This window comes from Littorina saxatilis, linkage group LG3 (genome assembly GCF_037325665.1).
Source record: "Littorina saxatilis isolate snail1 linkage group LG3, US_GU_Lsax_2.0, whole genome shotgun sequence".
Taxonomy (NCBI): domain Eukaryota; kingdom Metazoa; phylum Mollusca; class Gastropoda; order Littorinimorpha; family Littorinidae; genus Littorina; species Littorina saxatilis.
Genome location: NC_090247.1, coordinates 66,763,984 through 66,787,056, shown reverse-complemented (window position 1 = coordinate 66,787,056; position 23,073 = coordinate 66,763,984). Strand labels below are relative to the sequence as shown.

The window sequence follows — 23,073 nt, the reverse complement described above, 5'->3', positions numbered from 1 at the left end:
TTTAGAGAGTGTGTTTTTTTGGGTGATTCTGCTTTTGGGATTGGTCAGAATTCATTAGAATTAAAAGAATTTCATCTGAGTGATCGACAAGAAGAAGAAGAAAAGAATTTCTACAGTAAAGATCTATGGCATGAATGACAGGATGTTAACATTTTAATAACTCTTCAAGCAAAATAAGACATTATCTTCAGTGATCGTTGTTAATTGATGTTAACATTTTAGCAACTCTTCAAGCAAAATAAGACGTTATCTTCAGTGATCGTTGTTAAATGATGTTAACATTTTAATAACTCTTCAAGCAAAATAAGACATATTATCTTCAGTGATCGTTGTTAATTGATGTTTACTTTTCTATACTTTTTAGCTGGTAAATTTTAAAAATAGTCTTTTCACAGTTAGTGCACTTTGTGAATTATCAGTACACACTAGTAAAGTATCATGTTTCTGTTACAAGTGTTAGATTATGTGTAGTACTTTGTTTTTGTTTGTATTTTTATATCATATTTCTTATGAGCAGCTCTAACTTGTTTTGCTTTATTCTTTTTCATCTGTGCACTCATTGTGACTCTGTCTCGTTTCAGACGCCAAGCGGCCATGCTACCGATGTTCGCTGTGCGAGGACGGGTTCCAGTCGGACACGGAGCTACGCCAGCATTTCTCAGAAAGCCACCCGCAGGACACCAGCCAAGATGACCAGTCCGAGACCCTGGCGACCTCTGACCTCGTTACAGATGAACCAGTGCAGTCCGATTCTGAGTCTCCTCGCTGGAAAGTGTGTCCGGTCTGCCGGAAGTCGTTCAGCACGAAAGAAGAACTGGAGCTTCACTTGACCAGCAGACATCACACCCGTCTGCATCGATGTCGCTACTGCGGACAAAGGTTCGCCTTGAGGAAGAACCTGACTGACCACCTGGAGCGCCATAGGGGATCCAAGAAACTTATCTGCGAGGATTGTGGGAAGGAATTCTCCAAGAAGAAGGACTTTGCCGCCCACGTGCGGGAACACATGGGTGACCTCCCCTTCTTTTGTACAATCTGCTCCAAGCTGTTCAGCCGGGAGAGCGTGTACAAGGAACACATGGAGAGGCATCGGGCCAGGAGAGGGGTGAGGGCAGTGCTGTCGGGGAGCCAGAAAACCCTGCAAGGCATCGTGACCAAGGCCAAGAAATGTCTGGATGAGAAGGCTCTCATGACTCCGGCATCTACCGTCACCCCTGCATCAGGTGCGGTACAGGTCACTACTGTGGCCAAATCCTCGTCCACCGACTCTCTGTCTACGTCCACATCAGAGTCTGCGACCTCCCCACCTTCCAACCTTCACCTTCTCTCCGTGGTCAGCTTGGCGCAGGCCGAGTTAGAGAAAACCTCCAGACCTCCCAGTGTAGAAGAGAAGATGTCAACAAGTGCAACGGAATCGTCTGACGCTGCCGCCCAGCTACTTCAGTTGTCTTCAAGGGAGACGGACAAAGTTAATGCCGCCATCTCTGACTCAGCCAGCACAGTGTCACCAGAGGACATCAAAGACACCAAGATGGATGTTGTCTCGCAGAAAGCATGGCCGGAAGAATCCAACGCACTGCTGCAGAAACTGAACGCCCCTCTCAAGTTGTCAAAATCCCCGCCTGTTGTTCTGCCGGAACTCTCACAAGAGCAGACACTTTCCATTGCTGACAAAGCCCAGAGCTCTGCAAGTTCCAGTGATGATTCAGCAGAGACAGGTCCAGAACTGAAGAAACCTGGTCTCCCTGGCTCATCGCAGCAAGGTACAACACCGCAGCCAACGTCAGGTACCGAAGAGACAGAGAAGAAAGAGAAAGAGAAACTCCTGTCTGAGAGAGAGGAGAAGGTGAAGAAGAAAGAGAAGGAGATGAAGGAGAGGGAGCAGGACATCGCCAGAAAGAACATGGTGTTCTTCCACCAGCTCCTCATGGCGCAGATGACCCAGCAACCCAAGAACGGCAACGGGGGCCCAGCGACACCCAGCGAGCAGAACAAGGGAGACAAGCCTCCCATGCACCCACAAGCCCTTGCCATGATGGCTGCCCTGAACAGCAGGGCTGCTAGAGGGATGGGTCAGGGTGCTATTCCTGTGTTGAGGCCTCCTGTGCCACCTCATCTTCCCAGCAACAAGCCACCGTATCCCATTCCTGCAGACGTTGGTCCCAAGTGGTGTCCGCCGACGTTGGATGCAGGGAAAGGCATGGCAGTTCCTCACACCCAGCCGGGGCCACTCCCTGTTACTAACACTGAGCAAGTTAAGAGTCCTGCCTCAGACGCAGTGCCCAGTTCTTCAGCAGGTGCGAGTCCTCCCAGCATCAGCCTGCCCCCTCACGCCTCAGCTTCCCTTCATCCCAAACATAACCCCCTGAATCCGGCTTCTCCCAGAATGCCCTTTGGTTCACTTTCTCCTGGTGCCAGAATGTCTCCTGCTTCTCTCCCCCCTGGTGTCAGAATGCCTCCTAGATCACCGCTGCCTCCTGGTTCTCTCTCGCCTAGTGCCAGGATGCCTTCAAGATCACCGCAGCCTCCTTTGTATCTTCCTCCTGGTGTCCGGATGCCTCCCAGACCACCAACGGCAAGTCCACGATCCCCCGCCACCTCCAACCAGCAGCCAGCCAGGCAGGCCAGCTCTCCGCGCAAGGGCAATTTCCTGGACATGCTGGTGGGGCTAGAGTCTAAGATGCCGGACAGTGTCAAACAATTCCTGCCTCCCCGAGGACCGGTGCTTAAAGCGAGGCTTCCCAAGCCTAGCCAGTCTGTTTTTCTATCCGACAAGGGTTCGGGTGTGATTCTACATGCTGAGACGCCTGAGAGCATAGCCAGAGCTATCGGCAACAAAGGGAAAGGGCGCTGGCCGAAGACGAAGGGGTTGGACGGGACCATGGAAGGAACTGGCTTAAACAGGACAGACGCACCTCCACCGCCGCCCAAGAAGCAGAGCCGGTGGTCCGGCGGGCTGGTGAAGGAACAGCTCAACTCGGTGGTGACTGTGGTGTCACCGCAGGAGATGAAGAGGCTGATGTCGATCACAAAGGACTTCTCCCGTGTCCCCACGCCGACGCCAGAAGCAGCAGCATCACAATCAAACTTTTCAGCGCGTCTGGCCTCACCCCCAGCTTATTCGCCCATATCCAGCAGAACGGGGGGTTCATCGGGACAGCCCAGCCCAGCCGCTCCTTCCCCCATGTCATCGACTCAGACCACGGGGGGTCCCCCGTCCAGCGCTGCCAGCACCGGTTCTCCTGCCTCCCACTCCCCCTCCCCCCCATCCCCCAGTCCCAGCCTCCCCCTGAAGTCCATGCCTCGCCTTGTCCCCGCTTCTGCTTTGCACGCTGTGAGTTCGCAGATCATGCCATGGCTGCCGAAAAACAGCCCTGCGCCAACCCTGGCTGAAGAAACGGGGCCCATGGACCTGACGAAAGGAAGCACCAGCAACAGAGCAACCCTGGAGAACAGGTCCGAGGAAAACAGGCCCGCAGGCAAAGAGGCTCAACAGTCTCTCGTTCTGCGTCACATTCTCCTAGACCCTCCTGTGAGTCGGAACCAGTCTCCTGCAGGGAGACAGTCAGTCGCGTCAGGAAGGTCGTGGATGGATGCGGCAAGACACAACGCTGCTAATGGAGGGAGACAGTCGGTTGCGTCAGGCAGGTCGTGGATGGACGCGGCATCAGACAATTTTGTCCGTGATTGTATTCCACAGGGCGGGTTTAACGCTCAGGCAGCCGCTTTACAGGCTCAACTGCAGGCATCGCTGCAAGCCGCGGAAAACAACCCCAGGCTTAAGGCGAACCCCACACTGCGACCTTTCTTGCCAGGCATGAGTGCAGACCCAGCACAGATCAGGGGAGGCCAGCCTCCTCCCTTCCCCGGGCTACCCCCAGGAATGATATTGCCTCAAGGAATGCTGGGACTTCAGTTTATGGGGGGTGGTCCTCTGTCCCCGCCGCTTGGCTTTGTGCCTCCCCCCTCTGGCCCTAGGCGCTCTCCTTCCACTTCTGCTGCAGGCTCCTCTACAGGGCGTTCATCTCTGTCCTCTCCTGCCAGCACAGTTTCAGCACAAGCATCCTCTTCTACAGGACGCTCTTCCCTCCCGTCTCCTACCAGCACAGTGTGTGCACGAGCAAGCTCTCCACCTTCTTCAGTCAGTTCAGGTGGGACGTCATCACTGGGTTCACCGCCCGGATTTTTGGCCACCCTCCCCAATTTCCTGATCCCAGAGTCTGACGGCGCTGCACGCTGCGGATCAAAACAGGCTGGGTCTGAAGGGGAGGAGAACAAGCTGGCGATCAATCCGCTGGGTGGATTTGCCTGGCACAGACCCGCTACGATTGACCCGTTCTCTGTCGCTGAGAAGATGAGCAGAGAACACAACCAGGCGGAGGAAAGGGAAGCGAGACGAGACAAGAACACTCCGGAAGACGAAGACACCGACTTGACGGAAGATCGGAACCAGTGGCAGCGGCAGTTTCTGCAGACGCTGTGGGAGAAACGGCGACAGCAGCAGGAACAGCAGCTTCTACGGCAACAGCGGCGTCAACAGGTGCTGACCTTAAGCCCCCACTCGGCGCAGAACGGAACCCCGCCTGCAAAACGCGGGAGGCGTCGGAAGAAGGATATGTCTGAGGCTGCGACAGGTGGAGGAGCAGATCAAACACAGTTTCCGGGTAGCTTCAGCTCTCAACACGCTTCCTCCCTACTTGCTGAAGAAGAAATTATCGCATCACAAGCCCAACACAACGACGCAAGCCCAGCCAAGCGTTCTCGTGGAAAATCCGGCCGTGGAAGACCCAGGGGAAGACCACGGAAGAACGCGGCTCAGCGTACAGAGGAGCCAGCTAGGGTTGAAACGGAAGTGGAAGAAGAGGGGGCAGAGTTCATGGGATTCGGGTCGGGGGAAGAAGTGAAGGTGGAACCACTGGAGGCGGGTGTCACGTGCGACACGTGCAGCATGGTGCTGTATGGAGAGAAAGAGATTTTGGAGCATGACTGTGACGTTTAGTGTGGGGGTTGTATAAATGACGTTCTATCACATATGTTATGGTACCAGTGTGGAGAAAATCGTATTAAGAGATACTGATGCTGAGATGTTTTCATACATTTATACAGCCGCTGTTACAACTAATGTCTGGATAACAATGAACATTAATTTCGACCATTCTTAGGTGATATATGTATATACATGCATGTTCCTTGCAGCATGAATCAGTGTATTATTTATCTATATATTTACTAGATGTTTATAAACCAAGAGAAAAGGAACACATGTATTGCACTTGTTAGCAATTATCTTTGTTTCGCCAGCTCTGCTTTTGCTTGGGTGTAAATTGTCGTGCACAAACTGCAAACTGAGTAGTTCGTTTGGTTTGTTGGAAATTCTTCATCGTCCCCTCCTCATAGATCCTGAATTTGTATGCTTACTTTAGTTTATTCATGACAATGTACATGTATACGAAACGTTGATCCATAGACCTTTTCAGATTGTTTAAACTCGTATTATGTCAATGAGATATCTGCCGTGTATGGATTTAAAATGTGTGATTATGCTTATTATGACTTAACGCAAAGGGGGCTTTCCATATTTTGTTGTACAGTGGAACCCCCCTTTAAAGACCTTCAAAAACCTGAGAAAATCAGGTCTTAAAAAGGAGGGAGTCTTAAAATGGGGGGTCTTAAAAGGGGGGTACCACTGTATTGTTTGGCAAATCTCTTTATTTTTGTTGTTTCTTTTTTTACTCCAAGAATTGAAGTGAATTGTTTACGTTACGTATGGTGTAAAACTATGGTATTTTAGATTTGTGTTGAAAACAGAAGGATTTTCCTTTTTTTTTTAATCATTATTTTGTTGCTGATGTACTACAACTTTTATTTTATATTCCTTGGGTTTGATGTGCTTTTCAGTTGCTTGTGGCTCGGATGTATTTATTGCCATTACTAGCAAGTTAAAGTAGTGTTTTTGGTATACATGTACCTTTGATGAACTATAGGTGTTCATAGTACGTATAAGTGCAGCTTTCTGTGGTGTAAACATGACTCACTGCAACAGCTTTAGCTGTAAGTCTTTTTTCCTGTTTGATTGAGTGTGTGTGTGTGTGTGCGTGTGTGTGTGTGTGTGTGTGTGTGTGTGTGTGTGTGTGTGTGTGTGTGTGTGTGTGTGTGTGTGTGTGTGTGTGTGTGTGTGTGTGTGTGTGTGTGTGTGTGTGTGTGTGTGTGCGTGCGTGCGTGCGTGCGTGCGTGCGTGCGTGCGTGCGTGCGTGCGTGCGTGCGTGTGTGTGTGTGTGTGTGTGTGTGTGTGTGTGTGTGTGTGTGTGTGTGTGTGTGTGTGTGTGTGTGTGTGAGAACAACTTGGGTCCATGGGTTTATTCCCACAGTTTCCAGTTTTGTCAAAAGTTCAGTGCCATCCAATGTGGACTCTTCTTTTTTTCCCATATGCTGTTCAGCATAATCCTTATGTCTTTTCTGTATTGTTGTTATTAGGCCACAAAAAAAAATAGGTCTGTTTACGGTAACCCGACCGACCCTATTTTTTTCGCGCGACCCTAGACTTTTTTTTTGGCATTTGGGGGAAAAAAAATTTTTTTTACAAAAATCTTGGTTTTTTTGCAAAATAACGTAAAAATATGGTTTTTTGGAAAATAAAAAAAATAAAAAATAAAAATCCCGACCTACCGACCCTATTTTTTTGGCCTATGTTACCGTAAACAGACCTTTTTTTTTTGGCCTTACAGGCGTTTTGGTTTTACCTTTTTGTTGTACGTCAGAATGAACTGTGCTGTGTTTCAGCTGAGAAGTGTTGAAAAATGTATGGTTACTGTTCATTATTCTTTTCTGTCTTATTTTTATGTCAGAATACTAATACGAGATGTGGTGCTTATGCTGAGATTATTTGTATGAGCAGTACACATGCTTTTTTTGTGTGGGAAAAAAGGGCTGCATATATGTCCAGAGTTGAAGCAAGACAAATTGAACAATGTATCATCATTAGACTTTGCGTTTATTTTCATTGCCTGCGAGGTATAGACATTAGTTGCATGTTTTAATCAGGAGAGAACAGTGAGTTACCAGGTGAATTAATTGAACACAAGTAAACGTACAACACATTTTCTGTTCTGCAACAGCTGTAATCAGGAACAGTGTATTGACATTGATTTTATCTTTGGTATTACTTTCCAGCCTGGTGTAATTGTCACACTTGCAGCTGAGCAGGTTTCCAACATATTTCGTAGTGAAAAGTTGTGGCAGAACACTTACTAGCAATTTGTATATCTTGAACCAAACTTATGATTTTCTATCCCTTTTCCTATTTGATCCCCGGCTGTATGTGTTGATGCAGTACAGGGGAACCCCCTTTTTAGACCTCCGTGACGGGCGCAGTGGCATGGTGGTAAGACGTCGGCCTCCTAATCGGGAGGTCGTGAGTTCGAATCCCGGTCGCTGCCGCCTGGTGGGTTAAGAGTGGAGATTTTTCCGATCTCCCAGGTCAACTTGTGTGCAGACCTGCTAGTGACTTAACCCCCTTCGTGTGTACACGCAAGCACAAGACCAAGTGCGCACGGAAAAGATCCTGTAATCCATGTCAGAGTTCGGTGGGTTAAAGAAACACGAAAATACCCAGCATGCCTACTCAACGAAAGCGGAGTGAAGCTGACTATGCTCTCAGAGTATAGTGTGGGGAACCCAAATGGGCAAACGAGCTCACACGTAACCAGACAATTCTGGAACGCTGAAGAAGAAGAAGAAGACCTCCGCAAATCCGAAAGTCAGGTCTTAAAAAGGAGGGAGTCTTAAATTTAAAATGGGGGTAATTTGACAGAGGTTATGAACAGAAAGTCTGAGAAAACAGGGTCTTAAAAAGGGGGGAGTCTTAAAATGGGGGTAATTTTACAGAGGTTATGAACAGAAAGTCTGAGAAAACAGGGTCTTAAAAAGGAGGGAGTCTTAAAATGGGGGTAATTTTACAGAGGTTATGAACAGAAAGTCTGACAAAACAATGTCTTAAAAAGGAGGGAGTCCTAACTTGGAGGGTCTGAATTAAAAGGGGGGTTCCACTGTTTCCACACAAATATTTCTCTTCTGTGATTGCTCGGCTGCAGCTATTCTATGTGTGATGCGTTCAGTATAATTCATTGAAGCCAATCAGTTGATTAACAAGGAAAGGTTGTACAGATTGTATAAGCTAAAGCAGATGACTGGATGAACTTTTTTCACAAATGTCTGCTGTGAAATTGCTAATTCTCTCTCTCTCTCTTTGTAACTCTCTCTCTCTCTCTCTCTCTCTCTCTCTCTCTCTCTCTCTCTCTCTCCAAAGAAAGTATACATTTTGTGTTTGTATATTTACAGTGTGCATTTACATATAATGATATATACATGTATATATGCAAAACGAAAGCCAGTATAGTAACTGTATAGGTGCTGTCAATGTAACCTTCATTCATTTGAGATAAACTGAACAGCAGAAACTGATGTCAAAATGCAAATTTTGTTTAGAATTGTGATACACATACGAGTATGCAAAATTGTACATATAAGACTACTTCTTCCCATTTTTTGTATGCAAATTTTAGTGATTGTTTAATTGTACAGAAACATGTTTTAATTATTTCAATTGTACAGAAAAATTGTGATTTTTTTAAAACTGTACAAAAAATGTAGCCATTTAAAAAATAAAACAAATTGTGTAGTCTTTACAGAAAAATATGTGTACTACTTCTGGAAAAACACATTTTTTTCAATAGCTTTCAACTGAAGCCTTGTATTTATATTTGTTAAAACTGTGTTTCATTGGTTTCACTGAACACCTTGCACATGTAGCAAGAGATGTTCAAGTTGATTATCTGACATGTTTTTTGCTGTTGTTTTTCTTCTCGTTTTAAAAAAAGCGGTAGAATTCATTTGTTTTTAAACATTGTATTGAAGTGTAGTTTGGAGAGGATTTGCATAAAATCACAGAATTTGAAAGTTATTTGTCCAATTTTTATAAATTATCTGAAACATTCCAATGCAGTTGATCTCGCGGGTTGATCTTGACAATTTAATAATACATATTCCACATGAGTATAAATAGACTAGTGTCAAAAGATAAGATGTCACACTGTCAGTCCTTCATTTTTATTTTTTGTCCTCGCTGCTGATTTTTTCTGCTGCTAGTTGAGTTTGTGTAGCATTTTTCTGAGAAGAGATGAGCTGTCGGTTGATGTTGTCATACAATTTCTTCTTACTAGACCCTGTAAATCGCTTGCCAGTAAAAATAAAAAATATATTTTTACTTCTTTTTTTTTCCCCTCACAATCCTTTTCATATTTTGATAGGTAGGGTTTCATTTATTTCACATCATTGCAATTCAAAAGTATTCCTCGATTGAGATAATTGCTCAGTGTTGTTAATAAGATTTCAGTCTGTCACAAATAAATACACAGCACGCATGGGAGCAGTCTGACAGGGCAAGGGAGGTAATCCACTCTGGCCGTCTGTACACAGGAAAGCATTCACACCATTTGAAATTTGTGGGAGTGGCTTGACAACCCATTATCTCTCCGTCTTTTCGTTTGTTCATCTTCCTGATCGAATTGTGAAGTTTGCACAGAACTTGTCCAGTCATATTTTCTTGGAAAACAGCCACTGATCCTCATTACAAGTATAGATAGGCTGCACATGCATGTTAGCCATGCAAACTTCTGTGTATTCCCTGACTCAAAAACACACCAAACAATGAATGCTGCACTAACCTGGTGTTCTGTCTCTCTTTTCCTCTCTCCAGCTAGTTCCTAGTCAAAATTGGGGAGTTTATTGAGAACTGATCCAGTCATATTTACTTGGAAAATGGCCGCTCATCGTTATTCACAAATGCTGCTAAATCATGTCTATTTATGTTCACGCAGTCGTTCAAAGGGATATCCCAAACGACAATAAAAAATACAAAAGGCAATTGCTGTGCTTAACTTGGTTTCCAGCCCCATAGTTGCTATCTTTTATCAATTTGTGAAATTTCTAAAAGCTGATCAAGTCAGATTTATACTTGGAAAAAAGGCACTTCTCATTATGATGAAGCAGAATTGATGCATATATGTCTGTGCATCCTGCTGTTGAAAACCCTTCCTCACACAAAATGTTCATATCAGCTGTACTCAGTGCATTTCTTTTCCTCTCTTTATCTAATTGTGAACTTTACACAGAACTGGGGTCCAGTCAGATTTACTTGGAAAACGGCCATTCCTCATGACATGCATTATCAAGCGGAATTGATGCATTATGACTACACATGCAGTTATTTCAATCGTTTCCCCGAAAACAGCAAAGAAAAATATTTTAGCTGCACTTACCCGTTATCTTGCGTGCTAACTGGTGTCATGGTGGTCGTAGCCATACCGCATTGCATGAAGGGAAGTGTGTTACGTCATCCTGGTCTGACGAGAGAGCGCAAGTGTGAATTATTGGAAGTGTTTCCGAAATAAACCATACGCGTCGTTTCTCCCTTTTTTTTATTTTATTTTTTATTTTTATAAATCAATGACCAACTAGAAATATGTTTTTGTTTTTTGTTTTTTTATATCAAGCAGTGTATTTTTCTGTGCATAGATTAGTTGGACATAATTCTTGGAAGAGGTTTCACTAGGTTATTGCGTTCTGTTTGAATTCTGCAATGGTAGTGTTGAATGATTTACTATTCATTTCCTCTCATTTTGGTTTCAGGAGTTTCATTTACCAGGTATGCAGTATCTTTTATTATCTTTTTCTTTGTGAGGAAAATAGTTGTATTGTGTTCAGCATTGACCAGCAGTTAATTTTGACAAAAGTAGATGTTCGCCTTCACTCTGGGTTTTGTAAGGTGCGAATGTCTGTAAAAAAAACAAGAAGGGCAAAGCCCATACGACTCACATGCTTGACCTTGACCTTTACCTAACTAAACCTAGCAATGACATCATACACTAAGAACTGCTTTACACATTTTTCCTACCAAAATACATGTGACCTTGACCCAAGGTCAAGGTCATCCAAGGTCATGCAACACAAAGCTGTTAATTCAAGACATAAGAAGTACAATGGTGCTTATTGGCTCTTTCTACCATGAGATATGGTCACTTTTAGTGGTTCACTACCTTATTTTGGTCACATTTCATAAGGGTCAAAGTGACCTTGACCTTGATCATATGTGACCAAATGTGTCTCATGATGAAAGCATAACATGTGCCCCACATAATTTTTAAGTTTGAAACAGTTATCTTCCATAGTTCAGGGTCAAGGTCACTTCAAAATATGTATACAATCCAACTTTGAAGAGCTCCTGTGACCTTGACCTTGAAGCAAGGTAAACCAAACTGGTATCAAAAGATGGGGCTTACTTTGCCCTATATATCATATATAGGTGAGGTATTGAATCTCAAAAACTTCAGAGAAAATGGGAAAAATGTGAAAAATAGCTGTTTTTTAGGCAACATTTATGGCCCCTGCGACCTTGACCTTGAAGCAAGGTCAAGATGCTATGTATGTTTTTTGGGGCCTTGTCATCATACACCATCTTGCCAAATTTGGTACTGATAGACTGAATAGTGTCCAAGAAATATCCAATGTTAAAGTTTTTCGGACGGATGTCCGGACGGACGACTCGGGTGAGTACATAGACTCACTTTTGCTTCGCATGTGAGTCAAAAATGGAATCATTTTCTCTTCCATTGCATAAGAGGTAGCGGAAGGTCATATAGTTCTTTAGGTATGTATTGATTTTGTTTAATTATATTATACAAGAATTGTATACATGTGTGAAAATCTCACACTTTATCTGAGCTTAAACAAGGGACTACTACCATTTAAGATGTTTTATTTATCTAAGCTCTCCATAGAAATTGTAGAGTTTTATTTATTCATATGCTTGAAAGAAAAATCTATGCATTTGTGGTACGACTGTAAAAAATGTAGGTGTAGTACTTACTGTCAGATTTTATTTCCCTGTAAGATGGCAAGATACCCTGAAAGTAGTAGACAGAATTGAATTGCATGTAATTGTATCAGAATCAGGCAAGATTAAGCTTGATTTGATTTGTTTACCTTTAAAAAAAACGATTATACATGCACACATACACACACACTAAAGCAAAAGAAGTTTTCAATGTTCCTTCATAGAGACAAACTGTTGGCCTTTTTTAACTCCTAGTGTTCAAAGGAAATTTTTTAATGTAAATATGAAAGACTACTGTTTGAAAGTAATGGTCACCGTGCTTTTTCTAAAGAAAGACATACATTTTGATGGGCACATCTTTGTATAAACACTTTGTGAAGTACTGGTGGTAGAGTGATGACCTTAATCTCTCATAAATCATGACTTTTCTCTTAATCAGAGCAGTAGTGTTTCGTTTGAGAATTTATGTCAATGCAGATTTGTCCTGTATGCAGGAACTGGGACTGAACATCTGTAGTATTGTTTTTAATTCAAGGTGCTTTCCAATGAAAATACTAATAAAAGCTTGCAGTGAAAAGAAAGGTTTGTTTGTATGTGTCTGTGTGTGTGTCTGTGCATACAATGTTCATAATGCGTGTGTGTGTGTAGATTGCAAGAAAATACTGCAAAAGCAACAACTCGTACACTCAAAGAAACACCAACCACTTGCATCTTAGCATCCTCAAATACTTTAATTGCTTACAGTGTTCATCAACACACGTACAGTTATGATGTTGTAAAAAAGCTTAGACATGTTGCAAAAAAAGCAGTTTGGCAAAAAAATACAAAAGTATAAATCAAAAACTCGTCACCCAATATTTTCATGGTTCCTCACTGGTTTTTAATCAAAGCCTTTTTTTTTTCAAATGTAGACTATGATTAAAAGTTATTAAAAAAAAAAGTTCAGGCAAATGCATAGTAGATGGACGGATCAAGAGATACAAATAAAGCAAAACTTGCCTTCTTGTATAATTCTTCATAAAATTCCACGTCTCTGCTCAAAAAGTAACTGCATTACATGGAAGCAATATGTCCCATACTTTTGCAACCATACCCTTATGAACACTGGATTTCCCTTCTTTGAGCCATGTGACATCAGAGTCCGACAAAATTCATATTTAGGCGGCTAGACGAGACTACAAAACAGTGCATGATTGTGTGCGTTCAATGAAAAAATTAAAACCAGTTCCAACTAAATTCGATCAATACATAAATGTTATTTGTATTTTTGTTCCAAAATATGACATTTGACACAGATCTCAACAGTCATTGTTCACCTCGACCGCTAACACGGTATCGAAGGAACACTGACTGTCTCGATCTGTGTAAAATGTCATATTTTGGTCAAAAATGCAAATAACGTATACTCTTTTGTTACTTGTAATCATTTTAAACTTTGCGGTGTACGGTGGTACCATGTGAGGCCCCTTGTATGACAACTAGGACACCTCCCGTTATCTATTAACTTCACCATAGTGGCAGAAAGTGACTGACACGGAAAAGGATGTTTAACTTGGGGTATAAAACTTGTTGCAATAATCTTTTGCGTAGTTAATTACTAACTTCACCAAAATAAACCTGATGTGACAGGACACCTGCAATGTAGGAACCCTTTTGGCTGGTCCCAAGGGTGTCCTTTCATCGCAGGTACCACTAACTGTACAAACCAATTTTGTTGTTTTCATATACTGCTACACTTCTTCTTCTTCTTCTGCGTTCGTGGGCTGAAACTCCCACGTACACTCGTGTTTTTTGCACGAGTGGAATTTTACGTGTATGACCGTTTTTTACCCCGCCATTTAGGCAGCCATACGCCGTTTTCGGAGGAAGCATGCTGGGTATTTTCGTGTTTCTATAACCCACCGAACTCTGACATGGATTACAGGATCTTTTTCGTGCGCACTTGGTCTTGTGCTTGCGTGTACACACGGGGGGTGTTCGGACACCGAGGAGAGTCTGCACACAAAGTTGACTCTGAGAAATAAATCTCTCGCCGAACGTGGGGACGAACTCACGCTGACAGCGTCCAACTGGATACAAATCCAGCGCGCTACCGACTGAGCTACATCCCCGCCATATACTGCTACACAAATTACTACCTCAAAAGCTTTTACCAAAACCTCTGCAACAGATACAATGAAACCTCTTTCCTATCAGTACCCTGCAACAAATTCCAAAAAGCAGAAACCGTTTGCACTGAAGCTTACGGGCAGTTGTCTTAAATGTTAACAATGTTATAAACAAAATATTACAGTTACAAACATGAGTTTTAGAGACAGAAAGCACACACACAAAATCTCGATAGCAACACATACAAAAAAATAAACACTTCAAACAGCTTGAGGTCGGAAACAATGGTTCAAACAGAAAATACAAAAATCATAATGTAAATCAGACCAGTAAAATGTGTGATTTTTCTTGTGTATAAGTTTAATGTACAATGAGAAAATATACAAAATCAAACAACACTGAGTTCTACTGTGAAACAAAGATAGAAAAAATAATTAATATTTGTACATACATAAAAATACATACATATATAAATATATAATATAGGCAAAAGATGTGCTTCACTAATATAAAAGGCATTGTGTAAAAGCAGCTTTAAGTATCATGCGTAGAAATCATGGAATGTTTCAGTCGGTTCTTCATAAGTACAGTCATGGGTACACTGCATGCATTTCATGAAGTTTAAATATTTTCATCCAAACTACAGACACAGAATGTTCCGCCACGTGCATCACAGAGTAATACATTTAGACCTGGGAACCCTTGTTTTGCACTTTTGAGTACAGCGGAACTTGCCCTTTAAGACCTCCAAATCTTGGAAAATCAGGTCTTAAAAAGGAGGGAGTCTTAAAATGGGGCTATACATTTACAGAGGTTATGAACAGTAAGCCCAAGAAAACAGGGTCTTAAAATGGATGAATCTTAAATTGAGGGGTCTTAAAAGGGGGGTTCCACTGTATTCTCAAACAAACTTGGTGAATTTTAAGAAAAATAAGCCTACTCCACACAGCATTTGAGCATTGATGATTAAAACATGCTTCGATCAATTCACATGCGTCCCTCGCACAGTTAATTAAGTTTACCAATACATTTTAAACAAATGCTCCTTTCAATGTTAACTGACAAAAACAGTAATCATGTGTCAAAATAATTGGATCGGCTTCAGGATTCGCTTGTGTAGAAAAGTAATCTAGAAATTGTTTGTTTGTTTATTTGTTGCTTAACGTCCAGCCGACTACGCAGAGCCATATCAGGACGAGGAAGGGGGGGATGAAGGGGGCCACTTGTCAAGCGATTCCTGTTTACAAATGCACTAACCCATTACTTGTGTCCCAGCAGGCTTTAGTAAAACTAAATTAATACCTACTGGAAGATTACCAGTTTCCAGTATGTTAAAATAGGCTTAACCTATCTACTGCTGGACTTACATCAGAACACTAACAGATTAAACTATACATGAATCGCCAGACAAGCGGCAAGAGAAGAGATTTTTGGAAAAAATACAGGTGAATGAGCAAGAAGGCAGAAAAAAGAAAAGAATTCATGAAGAAAAAGAGAGCATGACAGAAAAGAGGAACCAAAAATCTACCTAACAGCAAACTAGAAAGCTCCTGCGGTTCCAAAAACAGGAGGGGCTTTTAATTTCATAACCGCAGTGCCCCACTGCGGGAAATCTAGAAATTGTTCTCGTCGTAATTTTTTCCACTGACCGTAGCGATTGTATTCTAGAATCAATCAAGCGTACAAAATAGGGCGAAATCGTATGAGTTCCCAGGTCTGTATATTTTATCATGAGACAAAAACACTCTCAGGAAAGATGGCCACAAAAATCGAGATTTAAAAAAAAAAATTGTAATTGGTCGCGAAGGTCATATCACGACGGAGGGAAGGGGGGAGATGGGATAGAGCCACTTGTCAATTGTTTCTTGTTCACAAAAGCACTAATCAAAAACATTTGCTCCAGGGGCTTGCAACGTAGTACAATATATTACCTTACTGGGAGAATGCAAGTTTCCAGTACAAAGGACTAACATTTCTTACATACTGCTTGACTAAAATCTATACAAACATTGACTATATTCTATACAAGAAACACTTAACAAGGGTAAAAGGAGAAACAGAATCCGTTAGTCACCTCTTACTTGCTGGGGGGAGCATCGGGTAAAAATTTTTTCGTCCCAACCAATATGGGACACCCCCTTGGGACAAAAATCAAGATCTTCCTTACACATTTGCAGCAAAGTTTGTCAATTGGTACTAGTGTGGAGACATGCCGCTACAGTGTTTGGCCTACATGACCTACAGGATCGGTAACCAGTGTACAGGCATTTGTTAATATGTAATGCGGAGAGCAACTGGATTACTGTGGTTCGCGCTTTATAAGCTGTCGTCAATATCATTATTATTTCTGGAGGGTATAATTAGGCGCCTCCTGGCAGGAAATGTCATTATTTCTGATAGTTTATCATAGCACATTGATCAAAAACTATGTACAAGTCTATATCATGTGATCTTTTCATCCTTGAAAGAAATGGATCAGGCTAGGTTGAGAACAAACTGTCCTGCGTTTAATCTTTTTTAACCTTCGCCCGACCGGGTTATCGACTACACACGGAAGACATCATGGGGCCGTGCGGACCCATGCTTCTCAAAGAAGGAAAAATATGCATACCCTTCCATAGACCCATGCTTACCAAAGAAGCAAAAACGTGCATCCCCTTCCGTAGACGCCGTGGTTAAATTTCCGCGAGAAGTAATTAAATTAAATTATTATTTTGACCGGTTTTTTGTTTATTACTTCTCACTGAAATTGAATGATCTTTTAGGACGTTAGAGCTTTTTATGTGTCTGAGGCATTCTTAAAAGCTCATTAAAAAATTCCAACTGGTTTAAGAGATATTTGCAATTAAACACCGTTCTGGGTCCACACGGACCCACTACGACCGGCGAAGGTTAATCAGATTATTGTTCCAAGAGATTATATTTCTTACTCGGAAAACCACTCTAGTTTCCTCTGAAATTCACGGATCCAAGGAAAACTTCCCAATTGACTGACCTGTCCCCGTCACGCACTTTGATACAAGACCATGTGATTGTGACCCAAAGAATAAACATCACATCAGATTTGATATCACAGTCATTCCTATACTCCTCAGCTTGATGGTGTCTGTGTCATCACTTGGTGTCTGTGTCTGTGTCATCACTTGGTCTGTGTCATCCCTTCGATCAACTTTTGTGATCAGAAATCATCCTTCCATAATGCACAGCTAAAAAGGTTTTTATATCACTAGAATAATACCAGCTTGTGCACATTACTGAACTGGAAATCAACCAACATCACCAGACAAGCGCTGAGGTGGAACCCCCAGAGCAAGCGAAAGAGAGGCCGTCCAAGAAACACCTGGCGACGCGACCTGGAGGCCGACACCAGAAAGATGGGCTACACCTGGAGTCAGATAGAAAAGATGGCCCAGGACAGAGGACTCTGGAGAGCTGTTGTTGGCGGCCCATACTCTGACAGGAGTGACGGGCATTGAGTGAGTGAGTGAGTTTTTCCACACAAAGTAAAACCTGACCACTGCCTCAAAGAAAAATGAACAGCACAAAAAACATGGAAACTGGTGGATATAATCAATATCTTCAACTATTTGCAATAAACACAAGAGTTTTGCATAATAAAACAGTAAAAAACCAAGCAAATGGTCCATACTTATGGATGTGATCAAGACTGGTACACTAAAAAGCTGACATAATTGTAACATACAAAAGAGCTTTCACAGAAGAAAAACGGACTCAAAAAAACAACCCAGTCAAATTCAAGTTGTTATAGTGTCGCAAACTATAGCTGGCACTACATGTTAACCCGAAACCATGTAGTTACCCTTGAATATGACAAAAGGTTCATTGAAATTAACAGAATGTTTAGGAAAAAATTATCACTTCTTGTCACAATTTCGTTTTATCTGAATGGTTTTCTCTCTGTCAACAAACTCGGGTAACTTAAATTTCAACAACATCCTTGAATTTGAGGCACGAAACTCAAACATTACTGCTTTAAGATTATTACCTCCCTTGGTGTGTCAACAGTTATGAACACCACCACAGACAAAAAGAGCTAATTGTGATCTACAATAGTATGAGCAACAACAAAATAATGTACCGTATTTGACGGATTACAAGACGCACTGTTTTATAAGCCGCACCCCCGACTTTTAACAAAAAATTGGGACGAGCCACGTATAGGCCGCGTCACTATATTAGCCGCCGTCAAAAAAAAAATAATCAGATCGTGTCAATCAATCAAAATAACCAGGCAAACGAAAGTACGGTATTTGGCGAAATCGGCTCCGAGAATAAACAAGTGAAACAAAGAAGAAAAGTGAAAAAGTTTGAAGAAAAATATCACACACACACAATTTGTAACCAACACACACATGTAGTCCCGCCCGGAATAAGCTTTTTTGGGATGATTTACGACTTTTGCGCACATTTCGAGCAGACGAAAACACAACATGGCGGCTCTCGCTCCTCCAACTATCGCGAGACACAAAAAAACAAAATCTCGCGCGCGCGAGATCCTGATACATCCGGTGTTTCTCTGTACGCTATCTTGTCACGACGACTTCTTGACAAACGAAGATTCGCGAAAGAAAGAGAAAAGCGCCGAGTCTTGAGTAGAGAGCTAATAAAGTACCGGTAATCGCTAATCGAGCGAAATGAAAATCCGCGGCGACTTCCATTAGGTGAATGCTATTCAAGTTTAGGTAATGTTTTAGCCGCATCTTTTTATAAGCCGCAATGCGATTTTTTTTTACAAAAAGTCGCGGCTTGTAGTCCGTCAAATACGGTAGTCAAAAATCTTTGTCTTGTGAGTTTAGCTATCACAGTATAACAAAAACACCACTCAATCTGCATATATATACAAGAAAATAATGTGCATTGCGCCAAAAAATGGCAAAATAACAAAATCGTCGACATTTGTGCAATTAACTGATAATAGCATTGGATATGTTCAAAATCAGATACAATCTTTCTTTAGTTAACACAGATATCAGAAAAATATTTTTATCAGATCTTAAGATAAAAAAATAATGAGACACCATGAAAATAACATATTGTTCGGTCAAATAGAGTTGACATCACACACACAAACTGGTAAACACGCACACATATACACAAACGCACCTTCCATTCAAATATCATTTGGAAGCAAGGAAGCGCCTTTTGGAAGCTGAGGCAGACTGACCGGAGTCCTCTCAAGCGATTCTTGAAAATAGTCTGCTCAACAATGTGTCACAGATCAATTATATTTGCCAACAAATAAAAAGAGGCGAAGCCTTCAAGGCTCACGTAAGAAATCGACAAACAGTAACACAAACTCAATCACTCCGTCACACATACACACACACAGTACACACACACACAGTACACACACACACACACACACACACACACACACACACACACACAGAAAGAGCATAGGTGAAACTGTGCAAGAAAGCGAGACACTAGATCTAGATCTGTCTGTCTGCATGTAGCCTACTTACATCCATGGACACGACTGCCAAATAGTCTCGGCCCGCTCAAAATAACAATCACCGAGACTTTCAGTAATTCTATCGCGTGACGTCTAACCCTCGTACGTCATAATGTGACGTCAATGTAATATGACGTCTTCAAATGTTAAAGTTTCTACCACAGACATACACACATACATACGCACGCACGCACGCACGCACGCACAGACAGACAAAAGTTAGCATCGCATAGGCTACACTTACGTGAGCCAAAAAGACCAAAACAAAGAAACAACAACAAAAATTTCAAAAACAAAAAGCCTGAACTACATGCTTATATATTCATAAAGACCTGGCAAAGAGACGTTTTCCAAAAAGAATCTGTCAGGATTTTCAAGCAACGTGGCAGAGTATGCGCCCCTGACACCCAGGCAAACGTCGATACGTTGCAAAGCGACAAACTCGCTGCTAGCCACCATCTCGACGAACACCTAACTCTGATGTGAATGTCATGCAATGTGCGCTTAATATGATACCCTTTTAGGGCTGTTTTTCAGTATTAATAACATGTTCCGTTTGATTAAGGGTATTCAGCTGGTATTTCCTTGTTTTTACTACCTATTTTATTCATGTTTTTATTACTTAATTAGTGGAAGAATCTGTTGTAATGTATGTTTGATGGTGTATGCTTTTAATCAAGCGTTGCTGACTATGAATGTAGATGTAAATGCTTGTATAACTGTGTTTGAATTTTAAATGTGTCAAGCGCAAAGAGCATAATTGTAAAGTTATGATGTTGCGCTATATAAATGCTCATTTATTATTATTATCATTATTCCTTTCAAAACTATACTCATCAGACTTCACGATTCATTGTGGCAATGATCACTAAATCCACCTTTTTACCAAACTCAAATGCTCGACTCCATAGCTGGCGATCCCCAAGCAGCATGGAATCCACCAGTGTCGGAAGTTGCGCTGAAATCAGAATGTTGAGACTTTACACTGTCACTAGACCCGGATATTGGGCGTTTGTTATTCGCATTCAGATGTTCATCACTGGCATCCATACTTTCAGCCTGCTCTGAAGAGCCAAAAGCTTGCTGTTGTTTCGGTGAACGACGGTCGTTGCTATGTCGCTCTTTTTCAGAGCTGTCATCAGAGAAGTCTTTGGAACTGTCAACCGTTTCAAAAGTACGATTAGCTTTGCTCTCCATTTCATTCCTCTCATCTGCGTTATCTTGCATAGCTTTGTTTTCTGTTGTAGTAGAAGCGGCCTGGGAATGTGGTCCAGTGTCGGAACCCTGAAAATCCAGCGTCGTTGACAGCGCATCTCGTTGACTTTTGATGGAGTCCAAGGTTTCGTCCAAGACTTTGGCCACAAACTTTTCCTGCTTGGGCAGCAGTTTTCTCTCGCTTCCTTTCTCTGTCGGAGCAGAGAGTGCCGCTACTGAATGACTCGTTGATGTACCGTCTTCTGCTTGACTACCCCCGTTCTGATCATCTGAAGCAAAACCTGGATTGTCCTTCTCCCCTGTCCCTTTGGTAGGCGCCTGTTGTAGCCTCAGGTCAAGGTCATTGATTGTCTCGTACTGCTTGTCTTCATTCAGCCTTCCTTCCCCTCGGTGGAGTTTCTCTATGTCATGGAAATTGCTGGCTGGCTGTGGGTTGCCACGGTTACGGCGGCGGTTGCGGTAGTTCCTGTACCAATACTGAATTCCCAGGAACTGGCTGCGTCCCTCTCCGCTGCCCTCTTGGTACTGACCCCGCTTCTGCTGGAAACGCCGGTAACGCCTGAACAAAAATAATCACAGCATGAAGAGACACTTCATGACAAAACATGAACAGATACTTGAAAACATTGACAGAGTTTCTGATTACCGTTTGAATGTCAAGCCAAGAAAATCTTTATGCTAAAAGGTACGATTATATTAGCTGAGAGAGGAGATACTACAGTGGAACCCTCCTTTGAGACCCCCCATTTTAAGACTCCCTCCTTTTTAAGACCTTGTTTTCTCAGACCTTCTGTTTATAACCTCTGTAAAATTACCCCCATTTTAAGACTCCCTCCTTTTTAAGACCTTGTTTTCTCAGACCTTCTGTTTATAACCTCTGTAAAATTACCCCCATTTTAAGACTCCCTCCTTTTTAAGACCTTGTTTTCTCAGACCTGTTTATAACCTCTGTAAAATTACCCCCATTTTAAGACTCCCTCCTTTTTAAAGGTCCTCGTCTACATTTTCTCACAGAAATTGAGATTCGACCGCTAAAATGTTTAATCCATTCACTAACACTTTCAAAAAAACACCCCCCTCCGATCAGAAAGGACGGAGCAAGTGTAGCCGTTTGAAAATTCATTGATGTATTCCATCGTAGTAGGATATCCTTATTTGGAACATAATCGTAGTAGGATATCCTTATTTGGAACATAATGTAAACCGGAAGTTTTCAAAGTGCTCAACCACCCAGAATTCCTAGCGGTGAGCAGCCGCTGGCTTGACGAAAGTTCTCTGGTAAGTTCTTTTTGTCAATTATGCAATACATTCTTGTCGTATAAGACTTTTAAGTGGCTGCAAACAAGGCTTCATAATGCAACAAAACAGTTTCAAGCAATGTGTTTGCTCTGTTCACGTACTGTGTTCGTCATTCGTAGATATTAAATCTTAGCCGAGTTGACGCATTTCAGGGAACCTCTCAAAAGTCAGATTTACGCTTTCAGCATTGCACATTCCGGTACTTTGTTTTATGGCGGTTTACAAAGAGGCTCTGCTTAATGATTCGGTTCAGGAATTAAGGAGTCATCATAAAAATAAAGCAAAAGCATAGGTCTAACGCTAACTGAATGTTTCGAGAGGCACAGTTCCGACACAGTGACACACGTACACTGACAATGAAATCTAAAACGCTTGCAATCGATCTAAATTTGTATTTCTGCACACACAAAACATTTCGACTACAAAATAAGGATCGGAATCAAAAACAATGGTATTTTCCAACAAGAGTCCTTGATTTGTGTGCTTTCATTTATAATGAGTTTACGTAGACTACTACCCGCAACATCGATGTCAGAATCGCCATTGATTTTCCTGCAAGACTAACAACTACAGATCTAACTGAATCAGAGATCTAGATTCTCCGGTCGAATCTTAGAATGCAGCTGGTTTTTATTTTTGTATTTCTTAGGTCTATGTGTGTGCCGTATGTGTGTAAAATGTGCGTGCGTATGTCTGTAGATGTGTGTGTTTGTGCGTGCGTGTGTGTGCATACGTACATGCGTGCGTACGCGCGTGCGTGCGTGTGTCAGTGTGTGTGTGTGTGTGTGTGTGTGTGTGACATTCACGTGGTAGTACGAGTGATTGAGTGAATCGGAGTATCTGTACGTGTTTGTTTTCTTATACCTGATCATGTTTTCTTTTACCTGATCATGTTTTAGACGATTCATGTATGCATTTATAGTTCTTAAAAATGCCAAACGTGTAACTTATTATACATTTGCCCCTTATGGCATAAATAAACTAACACTGTACTGTGTGTATTGCATGGTAGGTATAAGCCACGTATTTTATTCACTTATGATTCATGTCCGTCAAGTATAACCGTTTGTCCATGTCTTTTAAC

At 42.1% G+C, this 23,073-nt stretch overlaps 2 protein-coding genes across 3 annotated transcripts in view; one reads left to right on the top strand and one right to left on the bottom strand.

Annotated features, from left to right (window-relative positions):
• LOC138963038 (uncharacterized) overlaps positions 1–12,471 on the top strand; it is a 33,436-nt gene extending 20,965 nt beyond the window's left edge. For both annotated transcript variants that reach the window (XM_070335029.1, XM_070335028.1), the window contains one exon: positions 582–12,471. In XM_070335029.1, the coding sequence (XP_070191130.1) occupies positions 582–4,999 (4,418 nt within the window). In that variant the 3' untranslated portion in view covers positions 5,000–12,471. The remainder of the gene's footprint in view (positions 1–581) is intronic.
• Positions 12,472–13,488: 1,017 nt separating this feature from the next.
• LOC138963039 (uncharacterized) overlaps positions 13,489–23,073 on the bottom strand; it is a 37,832-nt gene continuing 28,247 nt past the window's right edge. Inside the window, exon 8 of the mRNA XM_070335030.1 lies at positions 13,489–21,249. Within this exon, the coding sequence (XP_070191131.1) occupies positions 20,367–21,249 (883 nt within the window). The 3' untranslated portion in view covers positions 13,489–20,366. The remainder of the gene's footprint in view (positions 21,250–23,073) is intronic.